Raw genomic sequence first — 27,465 nt, 5'->3', positions numbered from 1 at the left:
AACCTGATCCTGTGGCAGAAGAGTGACTGGGAGCGTGAGCACAGTGAGAGAGAGAGGGCCCGGGCCGCACACCATGAGGGTGGTGGGTCTGCGGGGAGCCCTGAAGAGTCTGATGTGGAGAGTGAGTGTGACAGTGGATGGGCACCAGCAGAGAGTGAGTACCCCCTAGATAGGGAGTCCCTTGCTGGGTCCAGTGTCAGATGTAGCACCCCATCCCTTTCCCTGTCCCCAGAGGAGTGGGTGGATAGGAGAGAAGAGAGGGAGCACCAGCTGGCCATGGAGAAGCTCCGGTTAGAGTATGCCAGAGAGATGGCGCAGCTGGGTGTGAATGAGCGGACTGCAGAGGCTGAGAGGGCCTTGGCCAGGGAGAAGATAGCCCTAGAGTGTAGGTTATCCCCTGAGCGCAGTCTTAATTTTCTGGATCCCCCAGGGAGGGTTGAGTCCAGTGGTGGCAGCTATTTAAATCTCAGTCTAGAAAGTCCCAGTTCCCAGAGTATGGTTCCTGTTTCCCCAGAGGAGGAGAATAGGTTGAGGTTTAGGAACCTTAGGAAACCTTCTCACCAGTCTTGGGTAGACTTTGAGGATGACTGTTGTGGAGCCCTGTGTGATTGGGTACGGGAGCCCACGAAATGTGATTGGGACATATTGTTCGATATGTTTCTCAGAGAGCAGTTGCTCAGTTGTTGTTCACCAGGGTTGCGCCAACACCTGTTAGGGTGTGGATTGTCTGAACCATGTGAGCTGGCAGAGGAAGCAGACCGCTGGGAAGGGACCAGAGGTTCTGTAGAGTCATTGGTGAGTGACTCCGAAAGTAGTGGCTCAGGGATCTTCCAGCCCAGCGTGGTGGAAGATGCTCAGTGTAGCCCAGCTAGGTCCCAGTATAGTGAGAAGGGTGTAGGGGCTGACTACCTGGCTCAGTGGAGCAGGAGTCAGTGGGTGGCTGAGAGCCCCCAGAGGCCCGAAGCCCTGTCTCAGAGCCTGGGTGGTTTCTTGAGGGAACACCAGGTTGGGGACCTAGGCTGTCCTGTTAGCCCATTTGAGGAGGATCTCCTAGTGAGTAGAGGACCTGGAGCGTCTGTAACCAGAGCTCCTGTGGTTCTAGAGGCTGGCAGTACCGCTCCGGTAGGGAGGGTACAGGAGTCCAGCGTGAGGAGTGATTGGGGGATGAGTTTCCCAGTGGATGCACCAGTGGACCAGAGACTAGCCAGTTGGGCTAGATCTTCTTGGAGGGACCCGGGTGGCACCACTTCTGGTCTGGGGGATCGTCACGCACTGTCAGGTGGACAGAGGGCGGGAGATCTGCGCCAGACAGACAGTCACGCAACAGATGTGTCATTTGTTAGCCTCAGGGGGATTGTGTGTGAGTCCCCAGAAGTCCTGGAGTGCCAGGCAGTTGTTCCACCAAAGGTTTTAGACCGGAGGTTGGATGGCCAGGTTCAGGATCAGCCTGACCTGAAGGGTAGGACGACTGTAGCCAGTGTCCTGACCGGTTCTTCTTCCAGAGGAACTTCTCCAGGTGGGAGAGGGCAGACCTCTGGAAGGGGGTGCAGAGGGTGGGAGAGCCCACCTCTGACCCCGGTGCAACCTGAGGGGTTAAACCCTAGGTTGGAATGGCGTTCTAGGTGTCCCCCTCGCACGGGGAGGAGGAACCCTAAAAGAAGAGGAAAGGGGAGGAGCGCCTTCCCTGAGACTCCTGGTCCACCTGAGGTTGTAGACCCTAGGCTGGAGAACCAGTGGCAGTCTAGCCCTGTCTTGCAGACAGGAGGAGTGGAGAATGGCTGTTATGTGCCTGGGGTTACTACCCCCCACTTCGTGAGTAGGCAGGAACCAGTGGCACCTGGGTGGCCTAGGGCCTGGTCCTGGCCGCGGACAGCTGAGGAGTACCAGTGGGGTAGCCCAGCTGGTCCTTACAGTAGCTTTAGAAGGAACCCTAGGGGTTCACCGTGGCATAGAACAGGAGGGTGTCCCGGCAGTGGCGGGCCTGCGTCCGTGTTCTATCGCCCCAAGCAGGGAAGTCCATCACGGTGGTGATTGTTCTCCTCTGCGTTTTGGCTGGAAGGGGGTTGTGTTGGACTTGGCCCGCAGGGCTGGTTCACCCCTAAACTTTTTGCTGTTATTTGTGACCCTGTGTCAGTGATTTTTGGGTCTCTGCGCACTTTTCCCTGGGTCCCAGAGTGAAAGTGCGTGCGTGTAGTATGGCTGGCCTGCCCTCCCATAGGAATGCATGGGGAATGTGTGTGTCCCTGGTAGTTCCTGATGCGTGGGGAGTGCAGGCTCGAGTTTAGTATGTCTGAACTCGTGAGAGTGAATGCTGCGAGATGGTGTCTGCGGCATGTATGTGTCTAGAAGGGAAGTGCTACTTCTGGACATTGAGATATGTGTGCGTGTGCTGTGAGGGTGCTGGAGCGTGATTGGCTGGAGCTGGCTGGCATGCCAGGCTCCAGGAAGTCTGGATGGGTCTGCCCGGTGGTGAGTGGGAGATTAGCATGAGTGATGTGTGGGAGGAGTCTACCTGTGTCCTGGATGGGCTGGGTTTTCCCCACACAATGCTGGCTCCGCCCCCCTGTGGTGTATCTAACGACCCTAGCCTCCCCAGTGAAAGAAATGGGTGGTTGGGCCATCAAGAGTGCTCCAGAGCCAGCTGCAACTGGTTTTCCCCCCACCCTGCACCTTAGACAAAGGATTTGTTAGTATAAGAAGGGGCTGTGTCCCCTTGGAAAATGTTCTGCTTTTGGATCCTGCCAGAGGGGGCTGTTGCTGCTGCTGGGGCCAGGAGGACCGCCACTTGGGGTGTCTCCCTGCCTGGAGACCCAGTGTGCTGGCTCTGGCCCAGCCTTGCCCCCCCTGCCTGCCTCCAGCCCTTGCTGGAGCTTTGTCCTGTCCTCCAGTGCTGAGGAGCACTGAGGACTCCTTGCCTGCAGCCTGAGAGCGCTGCTCTCTGCCCTTCAGCGCTGGGGAGCGCTGGAATCCCTGCATAGCGCTTGGAAGCGCTTTATTTTGGCCCTAGCGCTGTGAGCGCTGTGTTTTCATCCGGTGGCGCTGGAGAGCGCCTACCCTTCGTTCTAGCTCTGCTAGCGCTTTGAGAGCACAGCCGGTGCCCACCCGGCATCTGATCGCCCTGTGTGGCGGTTTGACGGCGCAGGTGCCACCCCGCTCATTGCCGCTTTGTTTGCCCGTTTTTATTGGATTCACGAGGGAGCCCACTCCTCGGATCCTGGGAAGCCGCCTGCCTGCCTAAGAAGCGACCCGGAAGTGGTAGAGGCCCGGCCAATCCCAGCGCGGCCCAGGAAAGGCCGACCGGAAGTCCCGCCTCCTCAGCCGAGCCGGGGAGGGAGAAGCTGCCGGCCGGGTCCCCGAGGCTCCCCGAGTGGAGAGGAGAGCCCCGGGACGAGGGGAAAGGAGCCCCGCGGCGAGAGGAGCCGCCCTGCATCCCAGAGCCGGTGAGTGTGGCCAGAAGCGAAGGGAGGGGCGCCGGGACACGTTGTCGGTGTCCGCCCCCCCCCTGCCCCCCTCAGCAGCGCGACCTCGCGCCCTTGTGTTTAGAGCCAGAGAGGCTCTTAGGGGGCATTTCTCGTCCTGAGTCCCCAGAGGGGGGACTCCAAGCGCCCCCACGTGTTCGAGGGTCCCCCGTGAGGGGCCCTGATGCCCGCATCATTGTTGAGGAGCCCGGAGAGGCTCCTGGGGGCCATTTTGTTCGTAGAGCCCAGCGAGGCTCCTACATTGGCCCCCCCATTTGCTCTTGAGCCCTGAGAGGCTCCCCCGCCCAGATGTCGTGTCACGAGCCCTGAGAGGCTCAGGGGCATAATTGTGGTTCAGAGCCTAGTGAAGCTCTTGAGAGACAGTCAGTTGGGCAGAGCCTGCGAGGCTCCAGCGTTGGCCCATTATTGATGATTCAGCTGCCCAGCACTTTGTGGGCAGCTGCCACGTTTAGGCCCTGACATTTGGACACAGAGACTGTCACAGGTGGTGACTTATCTGAGTTTGGCGCAATTGTGTGCTTTTACACCTCTGAATGTTAATGCATCATGTGTGTTGTTTTTACACCCCTACAGGAATTGAGACATGTAGGTGGTTGTTTTTCTCCCTAGTACAGGTGGTGCTAGTGAGGTCCTGTTACCAGTGATTACTGGTTGTGTGCTCTATCTGTATATTGTGTGCTACACTGATTTTACTTTCTAGAGTGCTATTTCTGAAAGTATTATTTCTAAAAGTGCTGATACCCCTGACAGTGGTCCAAGTGGCCCTGTCCTGTGCAATATCCCTTGTAAATTCCGCCCGTGCCTGTTGGCACAGTGTAACAAGATGGGTGTTTTATCTGATGTATATTTATTATAATACAAAGGCTATTTTTACATAACCTTGTGTGGAGTTTCCTTTGTGGTGGGCCTTTGGTTGTTGTTGCTGGGGTGCGTGCGCAAATACTTAACCTACATCGCCTCCAAGTTTAGCCTTGCTGCTCGCGCCACGTTACCTAGAGGGTGAGTAGGGGTTATCTTGGCGTGTAACTCCCTTGCCCTGACTTGGGTGTGGTGGTCTCTGACTGACTTTGGCGAAAGCCCTGGCCAGCCGGGGATCCCATTTCCAACACTGCCATGTAGTAAAGAATAATGCATCACTGCCATGTAATAGAGAATACTGCATCACTGCCTTCTAATAAAGAATACGGCAGCACTGCCATGTAATTAGGAATAAAGACTGCATCACTGCATATAATAAAGAATACTGCATTACTGGCATGTAATAAAGAATACACACTGCATTGCTGCATATAGTAATGAATACCGCTTCGCAGCAATGTAATAAAGAATACTGCATCACTGCCATGTATTAAAGAATAATGCAACACTGCCATGTAATAAAGAATACTGCACCACTGCCATGTAATTAAGAATACATACTGCATCACTGCATATAATAAAGAATACGGCATTCTCGGCATGTAATAAAGAATACTGCATCACTGCCATGTAGTAAAGAATAATGCATCACTGCCATGTAATAGAGAATACTGCATCACTGCCTTCTAATAAAGAATACGGCAGCACTGCCATGTAATTAGGAATACAGACTGCATCACTGCATATAATAAAGAATACTGCATTACTGGCATGTAATAAAGAATACACACTGCATTGCTGCATATATTAATGAATACCGCTTCGCAGCAATGTAATAAAGAATACTGCATCACTGCCATGTATTAAAGAATAGTGCAACACTGCCATGTAATAAAGAATACTGCACCACTGCCATGTCATTAAGAATACATACCGCATCACTGCATATAATAAAGAATACGGCATTCTCGGCATGTAATAAGGAATACTGTATCACTGCCATGTAGTAAAGAATAATGCATCACTGCCATGTAATAGAGAATACTGCATCACTGCCTTCTAATAAAGAATACGGCAGCACTGCCATGTAATTAGGAATACAGACTGCATCACTGCATATAATAAAGAATGCTGCATTACTGGCATGTAATAAAGAATACACACTGCATTGCTGCATATATTAATGAATACCGCTTCGCAGCAATGTAATAAAGAATACTGCATCACTGCCATGTATTAAAGAATAGTGCAACACTGCCATGTAATAAAGAATACTGCACCACTGCCATGTCATTAAGAATACATACCGCATCACTGCATATAATAAAGAATACGGCATTCTCGGCATGTATTAAAGAATACTGTATCACTGCCATGTAGTAAAGAATAATGCATCACTGCCATGTAATAGAGAATACTGCATCACTGCCTTCTAATAAACAATACGGTTGCACTGCCATGTAATTAGGAATACAGACTGCATCACTGCATATAATAAAGAATGCTGCATCACTGCCATGTAATAAAGAATACAGCATCACTGCCATGTAATAGAGAATACATACTGCATCAATGCATATAATAAAGTAAACTGCATCACTACCATGTAATAAAGAATACTGCATCACTGCCACATAAGACAGACTACTACATGTAATTAAGAATGCTGCATCACTGCATGTAATAATGTATACAGCATCACTTACATGTAATAAAGAATACTGAATCACTGCCATGTAATAAAGAATACTGCATCACTGCCATGTAATGAAGAATGCATGCTACATCACTGCCATGTAATAAAGAATACATACGGCATCACTGCTTATAATAAAGAATACTGCATCACTGCCATTTAATAAAGAATACATACGGCATCAATACATACGGCATCACTGCTTATAATAAAGAATACTGCATCACTGCCATTTAATAAAGAATACTGCATCACAGCCATGTAATAAAGAATACATACTGTATCACTGCATAAAATAAAGAATACTGCAACACTGCCATGTAATCAATAATACGGCATCAGTGCCACGTAATACACACTAATCCATGTAATTAAGAATGCTGCATCTCCACATGTAATAAAGAATACTGCATCACTGCCACGTAGTAGAGAATACTCCAGGTAATTAAGAAATGCTCCATCACTGCATGAAATTAAGAATACTGCATTACTGCCATGTAATAAAGAACACTGCACACTTGAATGTAATAAAGAATACTACACCAGATGGGATGTGTTTCCCGTGTTGTACTCGAGAAGTAAAATAGGACAGATCATTTAGGTGAGGTTATTTGGTTTTCATGAAAATATAAATTCTACAAATTAAAAGTCAACCGTGATCACTCATTTATACTATAACATAATACAATTCCACTCAGCAAACATACACAGGAGCTATTTTCTCGAAGCCCTCATCTGTACATGCAATTTTATTCAAAAGAGTTAACTGGGGTAAGAGGAGGAGACACATGGGTTGAGAACTTATGGGGAGGGGAAAGCTGGGCTTCCGTTCTGAATGCCAGCCTATACTTTTTTCAAGAAAGCACCAAAGTTATATTAGTCCAAGGAAATTGCTGCAAGAGGTTGCCCCACCCGACCCCAGTCTCTGAAGAGCATGACATTTATGACCAGTGTAGGACTGGATTTTTGAAGAAGAATGAGTGCCACTCGGACTGATATCTAAGGACTATGTGGCATATTTATCAAATCTTCATGGAGCGCAAGGAAGCAAGCCACCTTGCTGTGCTGCGTTGCATGAAAGGGAGACGGCAGGAATGCACCATATTTAAAATTACACAGCGCATTCCTGCTCTCCGTCTGGGCTGGCGAACAATCTTCTGCCTAGCATCAACGTTTTCTTTCTCCGTGTATCTCAGAATGCAGCACATGGAGAAACAGGAATCAATTGAGGAGAAATAAGCATATTTCTCCTAGTTACGCCTCCCCTGGGGAGATGTAGCATTTTGGGGCATTCCCAGGTCTACCGGTAATGGTAAATCTGACAGTGCGCAGAATTCCATGGATGGATGATGGGGAACACCCACGAACACCCGTGGAATGCCTCCCTGGGTCAGACTTACACAAAGCAGCGATTTGCAGTGACTTCCTTTACTCCACATTTACCAAGCCATGCAGGGCCACATAAGGTATCCTTGCTAACTTGGTAAATGTCATTCTAAGTTTTGCATTGCCCTACACCCCTTTGTTTATTGTAGGGCAATGCAAAACTATGATATATGGTAAATATGCAAGCAAATGTGGGTGTCTGAAGGCTGGATGTTGTTCTCTGAGAGACTGCGTGTTGTGCTTGGGTGAGTTCTCAGGTCGTGCAGTAGGTAACAGAGGGCAAACCACGGTCTATGTGTGACTCCTGTAGGGCTTCTAAGGCTTGGCTGGGTGAGTGTTAGGACCAGCGGGAGGAGACTGACGAAAAGCTCAGGGTCTTTTGAGAGCTGCTTCAGACTTTTTAAAGAACGCTGAAGATAGGGGCAGTCTGAGGGTCCATGTGGGCATGCCCCTGGATTCTGAGCCATGCTGGAGGTGTTTGGGATCATAAGTCATAAAAAGGGTCTCAATGAGCACAAATGGGTTGTTAAAATACCAGATGTCTTAAACAGAAGGCAGGCTGTCTGCAATATTTAAGGGCTAAATGGACATGTACGGTAGGCAGGCTGAAAGCCTGCTGGGGTTATCTGAGAGACAGTTAGGGTTTCTGAGGGTGGTCTTGTCTGATCCAAAATGAAAGTGAGGGTGTCTTATAGCTTGCTGAGGGTCTACTGATGCCTGCTGGGTATATCCACGTGGACGCTTGGGGTCTCTATGGACATCTGGTGAGATCTGATGAACAGCAGGGTGGCTGAAAATGGGAAAGTGGCATACGGAGGTAGCTAGTGACCAATTAAGGCTGTCTGAAAGTGGGTTGAGTCTCTGAGGGTATTATGGAGATCACTCACTGCCACTTCAGGGAATTTGAAGGTAGGCCAAGGTGTTTGAAAGTGGACTGTGGTTGTCACAATGTAGACAATAAGTTCCTAAGGCCTGGCTGAGGATCTTTGAGGACCTGCTGGTGCTTTCGTTGAGCATGCCAAGTTCTCTAAGGACCACCTGGCAGTGATGAATGACTTGTTTCTGGTGTTGGATAGAAAGATGTGGCCCATATCTGTTGAGAGGACAATCTCAGAGGGCTTTCTGCAGGTGGATGAGGGACATTTAGAGGTCTCTGAATCTCCTTAATGGCAAAGTGAGGTTGTTTATGGAACAGCTTTATCTTTCTAAAGACATACTGTAACCAAGTAAGGCCTAGCTAGTTGTGCCTGATAGGGATACTGGGGTTATTTGAGAACCAGCATTGGGTGGCTGAAGGCCCAGTGAGGTCTCTGAGACATTCACTGATTCTTGAAGGCTTGTAGCAGAACAGTGTTCCTCATCAATTATCCATGTATCATTCCTGGTGAGGTAAAATGATGTGTCTATTAAATTCCAGGATTTCCCATTAATGGCAGACTCAGATAAATGTGTCCATACTGAATGCTTTTGGAATCAGAATTTAAGATTCATTTAAAAAGTAGGTGACCAGACAGGTCCTTGCAAATGTTACTTGTCAGTTAATTGTAGGCTCTGGATTCCCTTAGTACCAATGGAGAATCAATATGCTCAACTCAGAGAAGACAGAGGTCCTTGTCCTTGGACCCTCCCCACCGCCTGAGACAACACTGCCCTCGGAAACTCACCCACCTCGACTGACCACACCCAGAACCTCGGCATCATTCTAGACTCCTCCCTTACCATGACCCCACAGATCAATGCCGTTGCATTCACCTTCTTCAACACCCTCATCCTCTGTAAGACCTTCAAGTGGATCCCACCAAAGCTAGAAACACAGTCACCCATGCACTCATAACTAGCAGACTGAACTACGGAAACGCCATCTATGCTGGAATCAACAAATTCCTGCTACACAATTCCAGACTGTGTTTGTCCTCTGCACCCCAAGACATGAGCACATGACCCAACACCTATGAGAACTCCACAGGCTCCCCGTCAAGAAGAGAGTAATCGTCAAGCTACTCACACACGCCTACAAATCGATCCACAACATTGGACTCAAATACCTCACCGAAGGAGTCTCTTTGCATGTACCCAAAAGAAACCTCTGCTCCACTGACTTCGCCTTAGCAGAGATCCCGCGCATCCACAGAACCAGAGCAGGTGGAAGAGCCTTCTCCTACATCGCAGGCAAGGCATAGAACGAGCTCCCATTCAATATCAGACGCTTCCCCACTCTGAACACCAATCTCCCGCCAATAGAAGCAAAAGGGGTAGAAGAATTGATGGACAAAGTGAAGTCTGGTTCACCTCTAGACCCAGCCCACCCCATATCCTTAAAAGAGTTACACCTGTCATCCTTCCCTAATCAGGGTGATGAACCAGTCTCTGGAGATGGGCATTGTCCCTGCTGCATGGAAACACACTATCATTAAACCCCTGTTAAAAAAAGCTAAATCAGATCCATTGCAACTAGGCAATTACTCCCCTATTTCCCTGCTGCCTTACTTGGGCAAGTTACTGGAAAAGCATATGAACCGATCATTGTCTTAATTCCTAGAAACTAACCAATGCCTCCACCCCATTCAGATGGGTGTCCGGGCACAACACAGCACAGAGTCAGCTCTGTTGGTGGTGGTGGAGGAACTTAGAACATCATTAGACCAGGGAAAATCAGCTGCCCTGCTCCTCTAGGACCTAAGCGCTACCTTCGACATAGTGGACCACCATATATTACGAAAGAGGTCTCAGCCATCGCGGTGCAGGGTACCATGCTCAAGTGGTTGGCATCGTTTCTGGAGGGAAGAAATTTCCAAGTATTGCAAAACACTACCCTCTCTAAAATTATGTCATTAAGGTGTGGGGAACCATAGGGTTCCTCATTAAGCCCCACATTATTCAATGTATATATGGAACCACTTGCTAAGATTGTCCAAGAATTCGACATCTTCATGACGTCCTACACGGACATTACTCAGCTGGTGATCTCCTTGGATCCAAAAAGCAGCAGGGACTCTGAGAGACTATCACCCTGCATGGACAGAATCAAGGAGTGAATGACATAAAGCTGCTTAAAATTAAACGGGGACAAAATGGAGGAAATTATCCTCGGGTACAAGGAACTTCCCAGGGCCCCCATAAGCTGCCCCAAAAGTTTAGGCAGCCCACCCATACCTAAATAAATAATCAAGAATCTAGGTTTTTGGCTAGAAAATGATCTTTCCACGGTGACACAAACTAAGAAAGTTGGAGCCACCTGTTGGACTACTTAGAAGCCTATGAAAAATCCTAGCTAAGTTTCCTACTCATCTCAGGAAGACAGTAGTCCATTCCCTAGTCACCTCACGGCTAGATTATGAAAACTCATTATTCCTAGGGGAACCAAAATATCTGACCACAGACTACAGGTGGTCCAGAATGCAGCGACAAGGTTGCTGTGCTATGATCCAGGTCGTGAGTCAGTACAAAAGCACCTGAAGGGGCAACATTGCCTTCCAGTAGAGGCCAGAATCAAATTTAATTCACTGGTCATGACGCACAGTGCTTTACATAATAGGGGCCCTAGGAATATCAAGAGTCTAGTATTACGTTATATCCCAAATAGGTATTTGAGATCAAGCTCTGAGGGACTTCTAAAAGCTACAAAGGCCAGTAGGGAGAGGTGGGGATGAAGATCCCTCTGCCACCTAGCTCTCCAACTCTGTAATTCTCTACCACAGGAGTATCAGACACTGGGCAAAGAATCGCAGTTTTGCAAAGCAATTAAAACATGGCTGTTCAAGCAATAACTTTAATGTATGTCCGACTGCGCTCTACAAATCCCATATAATAATAATAATAACACCTCCAATCCCAACTATGACTAACCTCAAACAGGGAGTGAAGAACTTTATTGCCTGTATTACCAATTGCGCCAACAGCATAGTCCCCATCAAGAGCAACATCCAGAGACAATCCTATAAAAAGGCCAGCTGCTACACCCAAGAGCTCAGAACAGTGAAACTTTTCCGCGACAAGATAGCAACCATATACAGTAACTTCGAACCCCAATGCACACCTACAGACTTCCTCAACAGATTCACTACCACTCCAAACAACAGGCACCACAGACTGACCACCTGCAACTTCCTCTCCACTCAAGACACCACCTTCACCATGAAATCCATCCACTCGGAGCTCCCACAGACTCATGCCTGCACCACATCTTCAATCTCGGAAACCAAAGGATCGGCGAGGAACTCACCACCCTGCTCAACTCCTCTATTACTATCATAACATTTCACGACACCTGGTAACATGCCAAAGTCAGACCACTACTCAAAAAACTGTTGCAGACTCCAACAAACTCAAAAACTACTGTCCAATCTCCCTGCTCCCATTCCCGGTGAAGGTACTGGGAAAGATCATCTACAAGCAACCTGGACCAGAACCAGCTACTCAATATCTCCTAATTCGGCTTTCATGGCAATCACAGCACCGAAACTACCCTAATCACAGCCACTGACGACATCTGAACCCTCCTTGACCGAGGTGAAATAGCAGCTTTGATCCTCGTCAACCTCTCAACATCCTTTGACACATATCCCACCACAGGCTGATCGAAAGACTCCAGCACTTCGTCATCCAGGGGGCCATGATCAGATGGATCAGCTTCTTCCTCACCAGAAGAAACAAGAGGTTTTACCTCCCACCTTTCACCTCCGAACCCAAGGAGATCACCTGCAGTGATCCCTAGGGTGCATCCCTCAGGCCCACACTTTTCAACAGTTATATGACCCCACTGACCAACATTGTCAGATTCCATGGTCTCAACATAATTTCCTATGTATACGTAACCCATCTCATCCTCTCACTCAGCCAACAACACCACCACCACCAGAGCCAACTTTCACAGATGTATTACAACTGTCACCAACTCGATGAAGAATAACTGCCTGCAGCTGAACACAGAAAAGATGGAAATATTGATCTTCAGCAACAGCAGCAACACCTGGTGGCCATCAGACCTAGGACCCATACCCACTCCCTTCGACCATGCCTGAAACCTCAGAATCATCATTGACAACAAACTAATCATGAAATCACAGATCAACACCATCCCTCCACCTGCTTCCTCATTCTGTGAGATCTTCAAGTGGCCATCCCTACACACGAGACGCACAGTAACACAGGACTCATCATCAACTGACTGGACTACGGCAATGCCCTCTGCGTAGGAATCGTCAGACACCTTCTACAGAGATTTCAGACCATACAGAATAATGCCAAAGCCAGACTCATCCATGACCTTCCCCAATGAACCCACATCGCAACCCACCTCAGGCAACTTCACTGGCTCCCCATACAGAAGAGATGCCAATTCAAGTTGCTGACTCACGCATGCATGCTTCTACACAACCAAGGACCCGCCTATATTAACTACCTTATGAGCTTCCACCCATCGTCGAGATGACAACGCTCTGCTGCCCTCCCACTTGCCCATACTGCCCACATCTACCGAAGCAGAAGTGGAGGACGCTCCTTGTTCCACATCACAGCAAGGACTTGGAACAGCCCTCCACTCAATTCTGGACATCACCTCTTTTCCGGAATTCCGAATAAGCCTTTGGGGCCTGCAGGTACCCAAATAAACTGTTGGGTTATTAGCTGTGCTTTATACATCCTGATTGATTGATTGATTGATCAATTGATTGATTGATTGATTGATTGATTGATTGAGAATATGTATTGCATCACTGGAAGTGTGTAGTGCTTTTTTTGTATTCACACTGTAGGTGGAAGCTGCACCAAAGGAATTACTTTTCATTGGCTCAAAAAAGGAATAACATATCTTTCTATGTTTAAAATGGTCACGAGAGCAAATTTATAATTAATGTAGATTATATTCCTCCTCCTTTATATATTTTGAGTTTAACCATATTATTTTTAAGTCAACTCTTAATGAGAATCAGGCCTTGAACTATACTGTGTGACAAGTCAATTACACTGCTGGTCAAGCCTGCCCTTGGGAGGAGAAGGGAGGGGATTCAGCATTGTTTAATTAACTAACACTTTCTGACAGGCCTGGGCATGGCCTTTCTCACAGAAACAAAGGGAGGGGAGCAAGGCCTTTGGCAGAAAACACAGTAGGAGGGGCTCCATTATGGGGTTTGAGGGAAGGAACCAGTGTGCTGTATCAGTGATGGCTGGAGTTATAGACTTTGAGAGAACTGTGACTGACCAAAGCTTGACTTCCCCATATTGGAAATATCAGGATGCAGTGCAGGGCAATGGGCCAGGGGTGGAGGGATGATATGGCATCAGTGATTCCCACTGTCTAGATCTCTCCACTTCTACTTTTAAACCATTGCACAGGGGGAATAATTATGGGGACCTAGGAGATGCACCTACACCTTTCCTAACAATAATATAACTGAAAATGCAACTCCTAAACCACACTGCAATTCTGCTCAAATCTGGGCCTCGTTGAAAGATTTATCACTTCTTCATTCAAGTCCTAGATAGTCCGGAAGACTTATATCCAGGTAGGGGTCTGTACCAACTGCTCCTTGGTGTGCGTTGTGCAAGCTATGCTCTCTGTATTGGGATCATGTGTGGTTTAAAAGTGCTGACTGCCAAAGCTTTTTTAAACTGGACATCTTGTAGATCAGTGGTTCCCAACCTTATGACTTCTGAGGACCATCACGTAATCCTTACTGGAACCCAGGGACATCCACTGAACCCACTGAATCATTATTGGAATTTGGGGACCCCCCCACAAGTCATACTGGAAGCCGGAGACACTGGCCTAAGCATTGTCGATGATTTGAACTGCAAAACAACACACACACAAAATACAGAAAAAGCATTTATCAAACAAATTCACAAATGATTACACATTTTATTTAATTTGCAAACACATAAAAAAGTATAATAATAATTTTAATAGAAACGTTGGAGCTTTTGTTAATTCAATTCTCTTTGATGCACCTGCCCTGCTCCCACAAATCCATATGAGGATACTAATTACATTTTTGGCCTCTAGTTTCAAATTCCTTACACATTTACAGTACATTTTAAAAATTTCAATTGTACATTTTGCTTTTTTTATTGATATACTCTTTATTAATCTGATAATATTATTTAATTTTCTAATTAGTCACGTACACCCTTTAGGAGGCTTTGTGGACCCACATGGGTCCCTGGACCGCAGGTTGGGGACTACTGTTATAAAACACTAATCTTAGCTATTAGCCTTCAGTTACCCTATCTCCGTAGAAACCTACCCTGCCTTGTTTTATAAAGTGTGCCCCATGCATTTGGCATAAGGGATGAGAAAGACACATGGCTATATATACAGGGGCAGCACCCATTTCTATTTCTATGTGATGAGGCCAAGAATTGCATAGGAAGAAGCCATTTTCATCTCTTTATAGGAGTCTGGTTGCCACTGTAATGAACTAGGACAGTGCCTGGGGAAATGCTTCCTCCATGAACATTAAAACCCTCTGGTTGATGCCGCTCCAGAGTGTCAACCACCTGTTGGACACATCTTTATCACTGGGCAACACTGTCCCATCCCACTGCATGTTCATTGACTTCACTTACTGCAGGTAACAAAGGGCCCAGGTCCAGCTGTGTGGTCTGACATCAAGAGCTTTTTGAGAAAGAGAGATATGTAGCTTTGAAAACTGGCAAACTCAAACATGATTATTCCAATAATAATAATAATGCATATGCACATAATCTACCTATTGTTTAGATTCACAAAGCCATTACTTACAGATACAAAAGGCCACATTTATGATTTGTCAATTATTTTACTAATGCAAAACAAACATAATCCCCTCTGCAACCCTCTCCCATCCTGGAGATGGTTACATATTTACATCTGGAGTCCAATCCTTGGCTCCTGTTCATTGCATATACAGGATAAAAGGCACTACTTTGTAACTTTGCAGAATGTGAAACTGTAGATGGGGTGGCCATAGATGAAGCTGCCCACAGGTTCAGTAGAAGAGCCACCGGATGCCAACAGTACTCCTACCAAGGGCCAGAGTAATCCCATTTCCATTTTTGGGAGAGAAGGGAAAGATAGCACCGACAAATGTCCCTGTGTTTGTTTATATGGAACTAATGTGCTTCTTTTTGGTCTATTTCTTGCTGAATTAACTAATTTAGTTTTAGTAAACTGACCACAAAACATGATTTTAATCTAAGTTAGAGTGAAGCAGTTATATTGTTGATGGATGTTCTGACCAATAATTGTATGGATTAAGGGCTGGACACAAGTGTCAGTCCAACTTCAGAGATGTGGCCTGCACTGTTAAGGCGCTCGCGGGCAAAATTTCCCAATTCGTATTTTAGGGGGCACATTGTGTGGAAAACTATAGAGATCTTTATGAAAGAGCAATCAGGTTTTAGTGAGTCCACAATTTATCACTGGGGGCATTTGATTCTGATTTCTTGGAGCCTCCACAGTGCACATCTTCAAACTGGAAACAGCTTCAAGCATTTGACCTTCAGGGTAGCAAGGCAGACCAGCCCTAGGCTGACTTCAGAGATTGACCTGACATAGGAACTGAGAAATCAACCTCATACTTTATAAAACTCAATAAACCAATACCCTCTCAGTACTTTTACTTTGAGCAGAAGTACAATCTTTAATACACTGCTAAATCTATATTCAAGAACTCATATATGAAGAGTTTCATATATAAATGGTTTGTAAGCTATTATTAATGACAACCATCCAGACATACTGACTTTTATATGGGTTACCACCACAAAAAACCCTCTGGGTCATATAGTCTTGTGAAACCAGTCCTCTATTTAGGGACCAAACCACCCCTGACCAGAACTAATCTTATACTATAAGTATCTTCATAGAGAGAACAAGAATTCACCAGCCATCCCCACCTAGTTACTGATGCTAAGGAACTGGGCAGTGAGGCTGAGATGGGTACGTTACCACTCATGAGTCCACAGATACCTTCCAAACATCCATCTACCTATCCATGGCACGCAGTTTGTCGGCAGTTGCGCCTTTCCATGTGGTTTCTATGAAGCGAGTATGACAGCAGACAGAACATACCACCAGATTCATCATTGTCCCGTTTTGTGAGTCCTTAATAGCGATTATTAAGGAATCGCTATTAAAGACTCGCAAAATGGGATTCATGTACAAATCGCAATTTAATTTGCGATTTGTACAGCTTCCTTATTTGCGATTAGCAATTCTCTAATCGCAAATAAGGATGCGATTTCAAGGGTGCCAGGGGTGTCCAAAGGACACCCTGTAACACTCCTGAAATGTAAATGTAAACTGATGTTGCGCACACACATGTCCCAAGGACATGTGTGTGTGTAACATATCACTTAGAAAAATGCACTAAAGTGCATTTTTCTAAGTTTTCTCTATTTACCACGAAGTCACACTTCGCGGTAAATAGCGGCCAAAAATAGCGAATTCGCAATTCAAAAATGGTTAATGAATTGCATTTAAGGAATCTCAAATAGAGATTCCTTAAATGCAATTCCTCGCAATTTAGTGATTTCGTAATTTGCGATTTTTGCATTTGGGATGATGAATCCCAAATGCAAAAATTGCGCTCGCAAAGGGCCCGATTCTCAGAATCTGGCCCTTTGCGAGCCAAATTCCCGTTGATGAATCTGGCTGTTAGAATCCATTCTATGTATTTGTCCTTCCTCCTATGTTTCTTATGTCTGAGGCTACATGGCATACTCAGTAGTCCATCTCTGCCCTCTACGCATGTGTTACAGACCCAAGGGTGTGATTGTCACATTGAAGCACTCATGGTACCGCTAGGAATCCTCATGCTCTGTTCCGTCGATATATCATTATATATTTGTACATGGATCTCTTTTCACATTCTTTTTCTCTCCTTTCTCTATGGACACTGCATTTTAATATTTTTATCATCTCTTTTTCTCTCATGATTCTTTCAATCAGTGTATCTCCTTCAGTGTTTCTCTCTGATCTGTCAATGCTGTTTGTGGTCTTCTTCAGGTCCCGCGCTCTGTCTGCAGTGACCCCTGTCCTCCGGGGTACCGTGTGGCTGCCAGAGAGGGGCAGCCTGCCTGCTGCTTTGACTGTGTCCTCTGCTCCCATGGAGAGTTCAACAATGGTACAGGTGGGCACACATATTATGCTGACCTTAGAAGGATTTATTATATTCACATTTCATATGATATGCCACAATATCTGCCAATATCTAAATATCAACACCAAAAATCTATAATCCTTTTTCAGAAGTTTTACATCAAGGTCAGCTTTTCCTAATGGGATTTAGTATTATACAGAAGGCTTTTTGGTGATGGCATGCAATCTGAGAATACAAATGGCAAAAGACAATTTATTTTGCATGTTACTTAGTGCTCTAATAGGGACTTGTGATATGCACTACATTCAGATGAACAGTATGCCTTTTGCTTGGCAATCTCTAGACCACTGTTTCAGGAGGGACAGCTGATCAGGTCAGGAATTGGAAGTGTGAAGAAATGACTGGAGGCATAGATTGGGAAATCAATAGATTTAGAGGTGCATAAAGGAAACTGGACCTCCTGATTATAGGAACACGAGAGAAGCTACAGGGTGAACAATACAAACATTGAAAAGGATGTCTTCTGCTTTTTATCCCTACATTTTTGTTCTGTATTTAGTGAAAAAGGATAGTGGACCCATTTGGATGCCGCTTGTTTAGCCTGGGATGAGATGGGGTAGAAGAGAGCCTTCCTGTACAGTGGAAGTGTATTGCCTTCATTCCTGTGGTTCTGAGGGTGGAGTTCCACATACTGAAGTGAGAGGGTGGAGTCAGAATTAGTTTGATAAATTCCATGAATACTTTCAAGAAAGGGACTGAAAATGATTTCCTCCTGAGCTCTGCCTTTTGGTGGATGGTAGGGGCAGGGGCAACAGTGGGACTGTAGGTTCTGTTGCTCAAGGTGGGGAAGTTTTTTTGGGCCAGGCCTGTTCCTCTGTCCCTAATTGCTATGTTGGGAAAGTTGGGGTACAGTATTTTCTCACTCACTGGGCCCACTATTTTGTGGGTGCTCCTGCTTGGAGCCATCCCCAGTACTCCCTGATGTGAGAAGCATCACTTTACACAAAGGCTGTGTTTAGGAGGGCAGCCTAAGGAGGACACTTGAAAGAGTACAACCATAAACTGGATCTGAATCAGGACATGGTGGATGCACTCTCTATAGAGGAGTTTGCAGTGGTGATTGTTCACCAATAGGAATGCATTCAGCTTGGTAATATCTCTGTTCTTGCAGTTTGAAGAGCTACAACTTTAACTTGTATATGTAAAGTGTTCTGTATAAAAGGAACTAGAAAATGAAATACATACAATTATAAAAATGGTTTATTGCATGTAGAACAAATATCTGAGTTAAAATGTTAAGGTTAATTCCTGAATTCCTCTCCTGTGCAGGTAGTTCAAAAAACTCCCAGCAGGTAAATTAGCTCAGTGAGGTACCACACAGGCATTTAGCGTGTGCCTTAATTATTTTTGGATTTCTAATATCACTATATGTCGTAGCTGTCCCACTTATGTTAAGGTGTTTGTAGTTATACGGTGTTAGAGCTCTCAACTACTGTTACTTCCTAAAATCAACTTATTCTCTTTATTTCCAACCTCAAATGTGTGTGTGGCTTTTTCTGAGCCCACTAGCCATTAAGGTTGCTGTATGTGACACAAATGTGAAATCACATGAAATGAAATGGCCAACTTCCTGCCGCAGGGTGTGCTCTACTTTGCCTGATTATTTCCCCAGATTTGTCCTATTGTGCTGTAGGTGAGGATGGTAGGAAGGGGGGGAGCTTGACAACAAGGGAACTAGAGAGAAATTGCTAACTACAAAAGTGGCAGCTCACCTGTTCCCAGGCTTTGACGGTACAAAGGAACCTCGTCGGATGCGTAGCGGGCTTTCTCAGCTTGAATACAAGCTGTCACTAGCTGGTTCAGTGGCAACAACCTTCAGAGCAACCCTAACAAAACTGAAATTATACTGTTTGGCCCTGACCCCCTACCTGGTTGGTTGGGACTGCTGCTCTGCAGATTGCCTGCCTCCCACCCACTGAATGCAGTCAGGAACTCGGAGGTACTATTTGAGGATGACTTGACTATGAACATGCATATTGCCTCGGTAGTCAAGTCATGTCTTTGGATCCTCAGAACACTGAAAAGCTTCCTTTGCTACCTACCCTGGGATGTGCAAAAAGCCATAGTTCAAGCTTTGCTTCTATCCCATCTGGACTACCCCAATGCTCTTTATCTTGGTTTCTGATGACTTCATACACTGCATCCAAGTGGTCCAGAACACAGCTGTGCAGCTATTGTTCAAACTTTTTTTAAAAAGTCATCTTCAAAGCTTTATTGACTGCACATCATGCCCTAGCTGAGGCGGTTCCAAAAATGCTTGAACTTAAGGTTTTGCATGTTCTGTCACCCTAGACCATTCCTCTCAATGAATGCTCGATTTCTGGATGTTTTGTCATTGAAGAAAAAAGACAAGGGTCACCTCTTTCTCCCTTCTGGTAGCCAGTCTCTTGAATCAGCTCCCTCTCCAACTTAGAAACACCCTGAATGAGACTGCTTTCAATAATTATTAAAAACTCAGCTATTTAGCGATTGATTCTTTCACTTTACTAATTTTAGTGCTAGCACACTTGTGCATAGCTGTGCGCTCTATAAATACACTCATTCATTCATTCGCCTGTCGGAGTGTGTTCTTACAACCTGACTCCTCCATTTCACACTCAACTTCTCCCACTTTCTTAAAGTCACGCCCCGATCTACAACATTGTGCAAAGTGCCCTTTTCTTGCACAGCTTTTGCAAAGCACCTTCCTTGAAAATTGCCTCATTCCTCATATTTCCACAGTGAAAATACTTCCCTTGAAACCTTCCGAGTTGTTACAATGTTCAATCAATATATCAATCAGGGAATTGTAAGTGCAAACACATTCTTCATTACAACAGAGGAGACAACATTGAGAGTCAGGTTGTGGAAGGAAAATCAATTCAACATCCACATCCACAGAGCCAGAGCAGGTGGAAGATCCTTCTCTCATATTACAGCCAAGACCTGGAACAAGATATCTGCAGACATCAGACTCGCCCCTGCCGGAACTCCTTCAGGATGGCCCTCAAGACCTGGCTCTTTGGCTAACAGATCTGCGAACCCCCACCCCCCCACCAGCGCCTTGAGACCCTCACGGGTGAGTAGCGAGCTCACAATTCCCTGATTGATTGATTGATATAGGCACCATACACTTCAGCAAACCGATAGGCAGTGATCAGAACCAGGACGCCCTAGGGTAACCGTTGCATTTAGGAAATCAAATTAACATAACATTTAGTATGCATGTGCAGCCTGCAATGCTTGTTCCTGACATGATGATGCGCCCAGCACTCCTCACACACACACGTCTCAACATTGGACCCGCTGCACGAGCACCATAGGGCAAAGACATGGCCTCAGGCAAATAAAGCTTCACTCAGAACAGGTACAAAAAACATTTATATGTAGTACCCACTGCAGTCGCTATGCCGTGTTGGAGAAAGTTAACTCCTTAAATGCAAAGTAGCTGTAACAAAACTTGTTGAGGTCCTAGAGCTGGGTTCTTAATTTATTCAGACTCGCTCATCACCGGTGTTAGGTTCCATGAATGTACAGACATTTTAGTAAGTGTTTGAGCTTTAATACATTAGAAGTAAATAGGACCCCATCCATAAACATCCTTCAACCGTCAGTCCTTCTTTAGGCAGGCTGACCTTAACATTTCCCTTGCTAGGCAACACTTCATGATTCCACGATGCGATTCCAGAATGCCACATAGATAATAAAAATGCATCTAGGGCAGGGTGCATGGCATTTAAAAAGTACGACATGTGAGCTTATGTTTTAAATGTCCTAGCAGTGAAGAACTCCTAAAGTTGTTTTCACTGTTGTAAGGCCTACCTCTTTCATAGACTAACACTGAGATGCTTCATTACATTTAATGCACACTGATTTTAGGTAGGAAGCAGGTAGTAAAATACTTCTTGGTCTCTTTGAATTGTAATTCAAAATATTCTTTAACAGTAGAGTCAGATTTTAAGCTACAATTAAAAATATGCCCGTTTATTTGTGCCCAAATCCACTGTGCCTTTCTGCTGGTAGATTAGATCACATGGCTCTGCTGTTGTGGGTTATGTATTGCTGCCAGAGAATGAGACAAAAGAAGCCTGGGTATGGACAAGGTGGACCATTCTGCCTGGATGGTAGAGACGGGTGAACCAAACCCCACTTGCTCTTCAAAGGTGTTGAACCTGGCCCTCTCTGTAGGATCACGCTCAAACGTTTTGCATTTACCCTCTCCTTTTTTGCTGAAATTGTTTTTGTTGGCCTTAGGACTCTGTGCACTTTACCACTGCTAACCAGTGCAAAACATCCTTGTGTTCACTCCTTAAAGTTGGTACAATTGGTTTACACCTGATTGGCATATTTAATTTATGTATACGTCCCTTGTAGTGTGGCATACCATATACCTAGGGACCGTAAATTCTACCAGTGGGCCTGCAGCACCTACTGTGCCACCCATTTAAGTAGCATCTCAAAACATGACTGATGTGTGGTTATATCTTTCAACTTGAGCATGTCACAATCATGGCTTGTAGCAGTAATACTCCGGACTAATGAAATGGCAGCTGAGGTGTTTGACTGAAAGTGATATATGCTTCAACCATCTTAGATGGAGTTCCATGACCTTGTATAGGCACTCTGGAAAAGTAATCAGAAGGGTTATGGTCCTACCTGGATGATCACAATGTTATGATTGTACTCTTGTAAACATAGTCTCCATCATTCAGTGTGAGAAGGCATCTTTGCCTTTTGATTTCCAAATGTAGTTAATAAAGCTTGATGATCATTTACCAGCGCAACAGGCTTTCTAACAGGAAAACATGGAAATGTTCACAAGCTCATACCATTGCTAAACTTTGCTAAACTTTCTTTTTCAATAGCACGCTCTGTTTGGGACAAACTCTTACTTGCATATGCCACAATATGCCTTCAAGCATTCGGGTGACCGCTGTGCTGAAGCATGACGCCTTACCAGACTGGCCTAGCATCCACAACAACCTCTGTATGAAGCTTTGGATCGAAATAGGCCATTTCAGTAGCATTTTCAATGGCTTGTTTGATTTTCATAAAACCTATCTCACATTCATGTGACCATTGAAATGAATCATTTGTCAACTCTCTCAATGGAGCACTAACAGTAGCGATTTCTTGTATATATTTGAAAAAGTAACTGGCCACGGCAAGAAATGAACGCACCATAAAAACATCTTGTGGGCATCAGCGTTTGACAGCGCTTGTACTTTAGCAGGATCCAGTGTCATGCCATCATCAGAAAATATGTGGCCAAAGAATTTTAACTTGGTCTTGTGGAACTCACACTTATCGGCATTCAAACTTAAACCTGCATCCGCAAGTAAACTACATATTTCTGTGAGGGTTCAATCGTGCTCTTTTTATGTAGCTCCTAAAATCAATATGTCATCACTATAATTTAACGCATTCATGACAGACTATATTTTACGTTAAATGATGCCTTGAAAAGACCTGCAATTGTCTTCGAGTTATAACTGATGATAACCAATTTAATTGCGTTATCATGTCAGCAATGAATAGATCTGGTTGTTGCTTTCTTCAATTGCCTTGTTTGTCTAATGCATGTCAACGCATAAACATTTAGCTTTTTCACTATCCTTGTTGGGCATTACCACCATGGGAGAAACCCATTGTGAGGGACCAGTAGACCACTCAATGATATCATGCTTAAATAATGATTCAAGTTCTTTTTCAACAGTATCTTGTAAATGAAAAGCAATTTGTTTAAATCTTGAGCAACAGGATGGACATCCTCAGTAATATGCAGCTTTACTTTCATAGTCTTATACTTTCCTAATCCATGAAATAAGGAAGGAAATTGACTTACAATTTCATTGTGAGCATTCATTTTGTAGTTTATAGAAATCTGTCCCATTTCGGTAGCTGTGCTGAAACTGAGCAGACAGGCATCTGACGCTGCGCCTGGAAGCACTTGGATGGGTGATTGCTTGATCGGTGTCTTGTGTTTCCTGAACATGCAAATGAACCTTCACTTTTTAAAGGAGTCGATGTGGCCCATGTATGCACTTTAATTTTTGATGGCGTAAGCTCAGGTAATGGAAACAATGAATTATATTTCTCATCATTTATCAAAGCACCAGTGTCGGTGATGAAAGCTATTGAACAAGCAATTATTTTCAGTGAAATCCTTGGACAATGTTTGGATGACTTGGAGATTTGGCATGTCGATTTTTCTTTGGCTGACATCTTTCGTCATATGCGGCCATTCCAGCATGCGCACACTTTTCTGAGGTAAACCTCGACATGGCACAACTATCTTATACGCTTTCACTTGATTCTGATCTAGAAGAACCACTTGGCGATGATTTAGATGACAATCAACTTTATTCAGTGTCCATTTTGTCTTAACTGATGTTGCCACTTGGCCTTGTGGGTATGCATTGAACGTCGCTTCTGGAACGTTACAGCGGACATTTTGTCATCGCACCATGACACGCTCGCTTTTTCCTTTGCTCTACAAACCAGCACAAAGTGGTTCTCCTTCCCAGAGCCTTTACATATCTGTCCACTGGCGGGACATTTACCTTCATGTGGAAACACATATCTACATCTAAAACACAACTTCTTCTTACATGTGGACATCACCTTTTGTCCTTCAGTCTTTGGCTGTGGCCTACTTTTCACACTCATGACTGGGCACCTCCCGCCTCCATGTCAGCATCTTGTCTTTCGGCATGCTCTGCAGCTCTGGCAGCCATTAACACTCACTCCAGACTAAGAGATTCTCGCAGCATTCATTTGTTTAAATACATCTAAGATGTATAGCTTCTTCATCATTAAATCACTTGAACTTACAATGTTTGATGAGTCTGTTGAGTTTCTCCACAAATTCATTGATGGTTTGCCATTTTTCTTTTGTTCTTGACTGAAAACATATCTTTTGTAATGTACATTGGCAACTGGATTGAATTTGTGATTCAAAGTTTCTTTAATCTGACAGTATGTCATTTTTTCGTAAGTTTGCAACATCTTTATTATGACTCTTTTACATCATCACAAGCAAGGTATTTGAGGAATTTGATCATCTTTTTATTATCAGTCTCTTCAAGTGCATCAATGAAATCTTCAAATGTCTCTATACACACAATCCAACTATCACCAATATTTTGCTTTCCAAAGGTGGTGGTGGTGGTTTCAGGAATGCAGCAGTTTTGTAGACCATCACGAAACTTAATGAAACCTCTGGTGGATCACTGGGACTTGTTTTAAACAACTTACCTGTGAGGCCTTGTGACATACTGGCCTCAGGATCATCTTTAATGATAGCTGTAAACATGAATTTCTTTTCTGCCGTCTAAAAAAAAGTAATTATTCCGAGAGTCACTCTCGGCTCTTTGGTCTTCAAATACCTTTTAAGTTATTCTGAGCCCCACTCAGCAGGTTTGGTGGCTGGCCACTTCATGTATGGATGGCTTGGTAAGCACTATTGAAATGACTCCTTGATCCACTTCACCATGTGCATCTGTAAGACACCTCTTGTAATGGGTTTAATACGTCAAATATTTCTTTTCTAAATGTCAATTTCACTTTCTGACACTGTGTTTGTCTCTGCCTTGCAGCAAGTCTGTTCATATCATTATCTTGCAATTTCCGATTATCAATGATTCCTCTTTGGAAACCTGGATATATCCGCCTTCAGTGTAGGCACTCCGTATAACGTATGACTTGGGCAACGCAAAACCTTTATGTATGTCCTGGCCAGCAGGTTCTCAGCAAATGTGTGTGGAGTCTCTGCAATGCTTTTGTTATCGTCAACTGCTTCCCAGCAGCTGGAGCTGTGCTTTTACTCCACATGCATTAAGTGTTGCTACCGCGCGTTGACAATGGCGTATCTGGCACACATGAGCAGTTTGATTGGACAGTGGCAAACTCTCTGGGAGAGCACTGCCAACCTATGGGTTAATTAACCTCTATCTTGTTGCCATTTGTAGCAACTCCCCAGCCTGGTTACCCACCAATGATTACACCACATTCAGAGCTTAGTCTTACACGTCTTCATTCCTCTGTGTGTAACTGTGCACTCAGCATTCGAAAACAGTCTTCATTACATTCCACTCTAACACCTTTGTTAGAGCTCTATGGAATCCATCAGGAGCCAAAAAGGTTCCGCAATTACTAACTCACAAGTAACTACAACAACAAAAATTAATAGCAAATTACTTTAATTTGTGTCCTTCTTACAAAGAGTCAGGAAAACAGGAAGGCAAGCTGAAAGGAGGGCAGGCACATCTAGCTCCCCCTCTAACTTCACCAGTGGTGTATTGCTTCAACTGCAATAATGTATGTGTATTCATTTGAATCCCCTGTACAAATATGTCCCTGTATGTTGCATAAAAAACCTACACACAGCTGCGGGGATTAAGAGTATTGGATAGTTCAGCATAACAAATATAGGAAAATCCTACAATAACTTGAAGCGTTCACTCAGATCACATCCATGAAAATAAAAAGTAGTAAAAACCTATTTGTCACACAGGTGTACACAAAGGAATAATGTTGGTGTGAAAACCGAACAATGTCATTGATATAAGCTAATAAATATACTGAATTGTACACTGACACATTCTATGTTCTTTGAATAAAACAACAGAATCTGCACTTGGTGAAAGCCCAATAGTGACTCAAAGTCATTGAGTATTAATGTTTTGCAAAATGTGTTTGCTTTATAATAAATGCTAATTTTATTTTCCAAATCATTTTTGCAGATCTTGCCAGATGTTTGAAATGTCCAATTCACCAATGGTCCAATGAAAAAAGAGATCAGTGTTTCCTCAAAATGACTGAGTTCCTGTCCTTTGAAGAACCTCTGGGTCTGGCACTCACTGGTTCTGCTGCCTGTTTAACCATGCTTGCAGCTTCAGTACTCTGCATCTTCATCAAGTACAGAGACACTCCTATAGTCAAAGCCAACAACCGTGGACTCAGTTACCTGCTCCTTGTCGCCCTCATGTGCTGCTTCATCTGCTCCTTCATATTCATTGGCCGTCCCACAAGGCCTTCCTGCATGCTGCGACAGACTGTCTTTGGCGTCATTTTTTCAATTAGTGTCTCCACTGTTTTGGCTAAAACGATTGTTGTAGTTATTGCCTTCAAGGCAACCAATCCTACTAGCCTTGCAAGGAGGTACCTGGATTTCAAAGTACCAATGTCTATAGTAGTGTTACCTTCTCTGGTGCAACTTCTTATCTGTGCTCTTTGGTTGTTTACATGTCCCCCATTTCCAGAATTAAACACCCAATTATATAATGAAAAGATTATCTTTGAGTGTAATGAAGGGGACACCACCTTCTTCTACTGCATGCTAGGGTATATGGGCCTCTTGGCCACAGTCAGCTTTATAGTAGCCTTTATCTCAAGGACTCTCCCCGGAAGCTTCAACGAGGCCAAGCTGATCACCTTCAGTATGCTGGTGTTTGTCAGTGTGTGGGTCTCCTTTATTCCGGCGTACCTGAGCACACGGGGGAAGTACATGGTGGCCGTAGAGGTGTTTGCCATCCTGTGCTCCAGTGCTGGACTGCTGGGGTGTATATTCTTTCCCAAGTGTTACATCATTCTTTTAAGACCTGAAAGAAACTCCAGGAAATATATTACAGCTAAATCATAATTTGGTACTAAATGTAACAAACATTGATGGGGAAAGAAAAGAGCTAAATTTATTAACATAATTTAAATAATTGTTTCAAATGAAAAATTAAGAAAATCAAGAAAGTTATGAGTTATATTTGCAAACTGAGTTATGCAGTATTAATGTTGGTTTTTAATATTAAATAGAATGAATGGCACATCCATATCAAGTTCTCAATAATTCTTCTGGTGAAATATCCACAGGTATTACTTCTGACCATTTTCTCATATGAAACGAGTACAATAGTGCAAAAGTATTAAT

The 27,465-nt window shown here is 44.6% G+C and overlaps 1 protein-coding gene across 1 annotated transcript in view; it reads left to right on the top strand.

Moving 5' to 3' along the window:
* The window catches only part of LOC144774113 (extracellular calcium-sensing receptor-like), a 47,201-nt gene extending 20,018 nt beyond the window's left edge, over positions 1-27,183 (top strand). Inside the window, exons 5-6 of the mRNA XM_078659138.1 lie at positions 17,408-17,531; positions 26,285-27,183. Coding sequence (XP_078515264.1) covers positions 17,408-17,531; positions 26,285-27,183 — 1,023 coding nt within the window. The remainder of the gene's footprint in view (positions 1-17,407; positions 17,532-26,284) is intronic.
* Positions 27,184-27,465: the final 282 nt, after the last annotated feature.

This window comes from Lissotriton helveticus, chromosome 8 (assembly GCF_964261635.1).
Source record: "Lissotriton helveticus chromosome 8, aLisHel1.1, whole genome shotgun sequence".
In the NCBI taxonomy this organism is placed as follows: Eukaryota; Metazoa; Chordata; class Amphibia; order Caudata; family Salamandridae; genus Lissotriton; species Lissotriton helveticus.
This window is presented reverse-complemented; position numbering and strand designations above follow the sequence as displayed.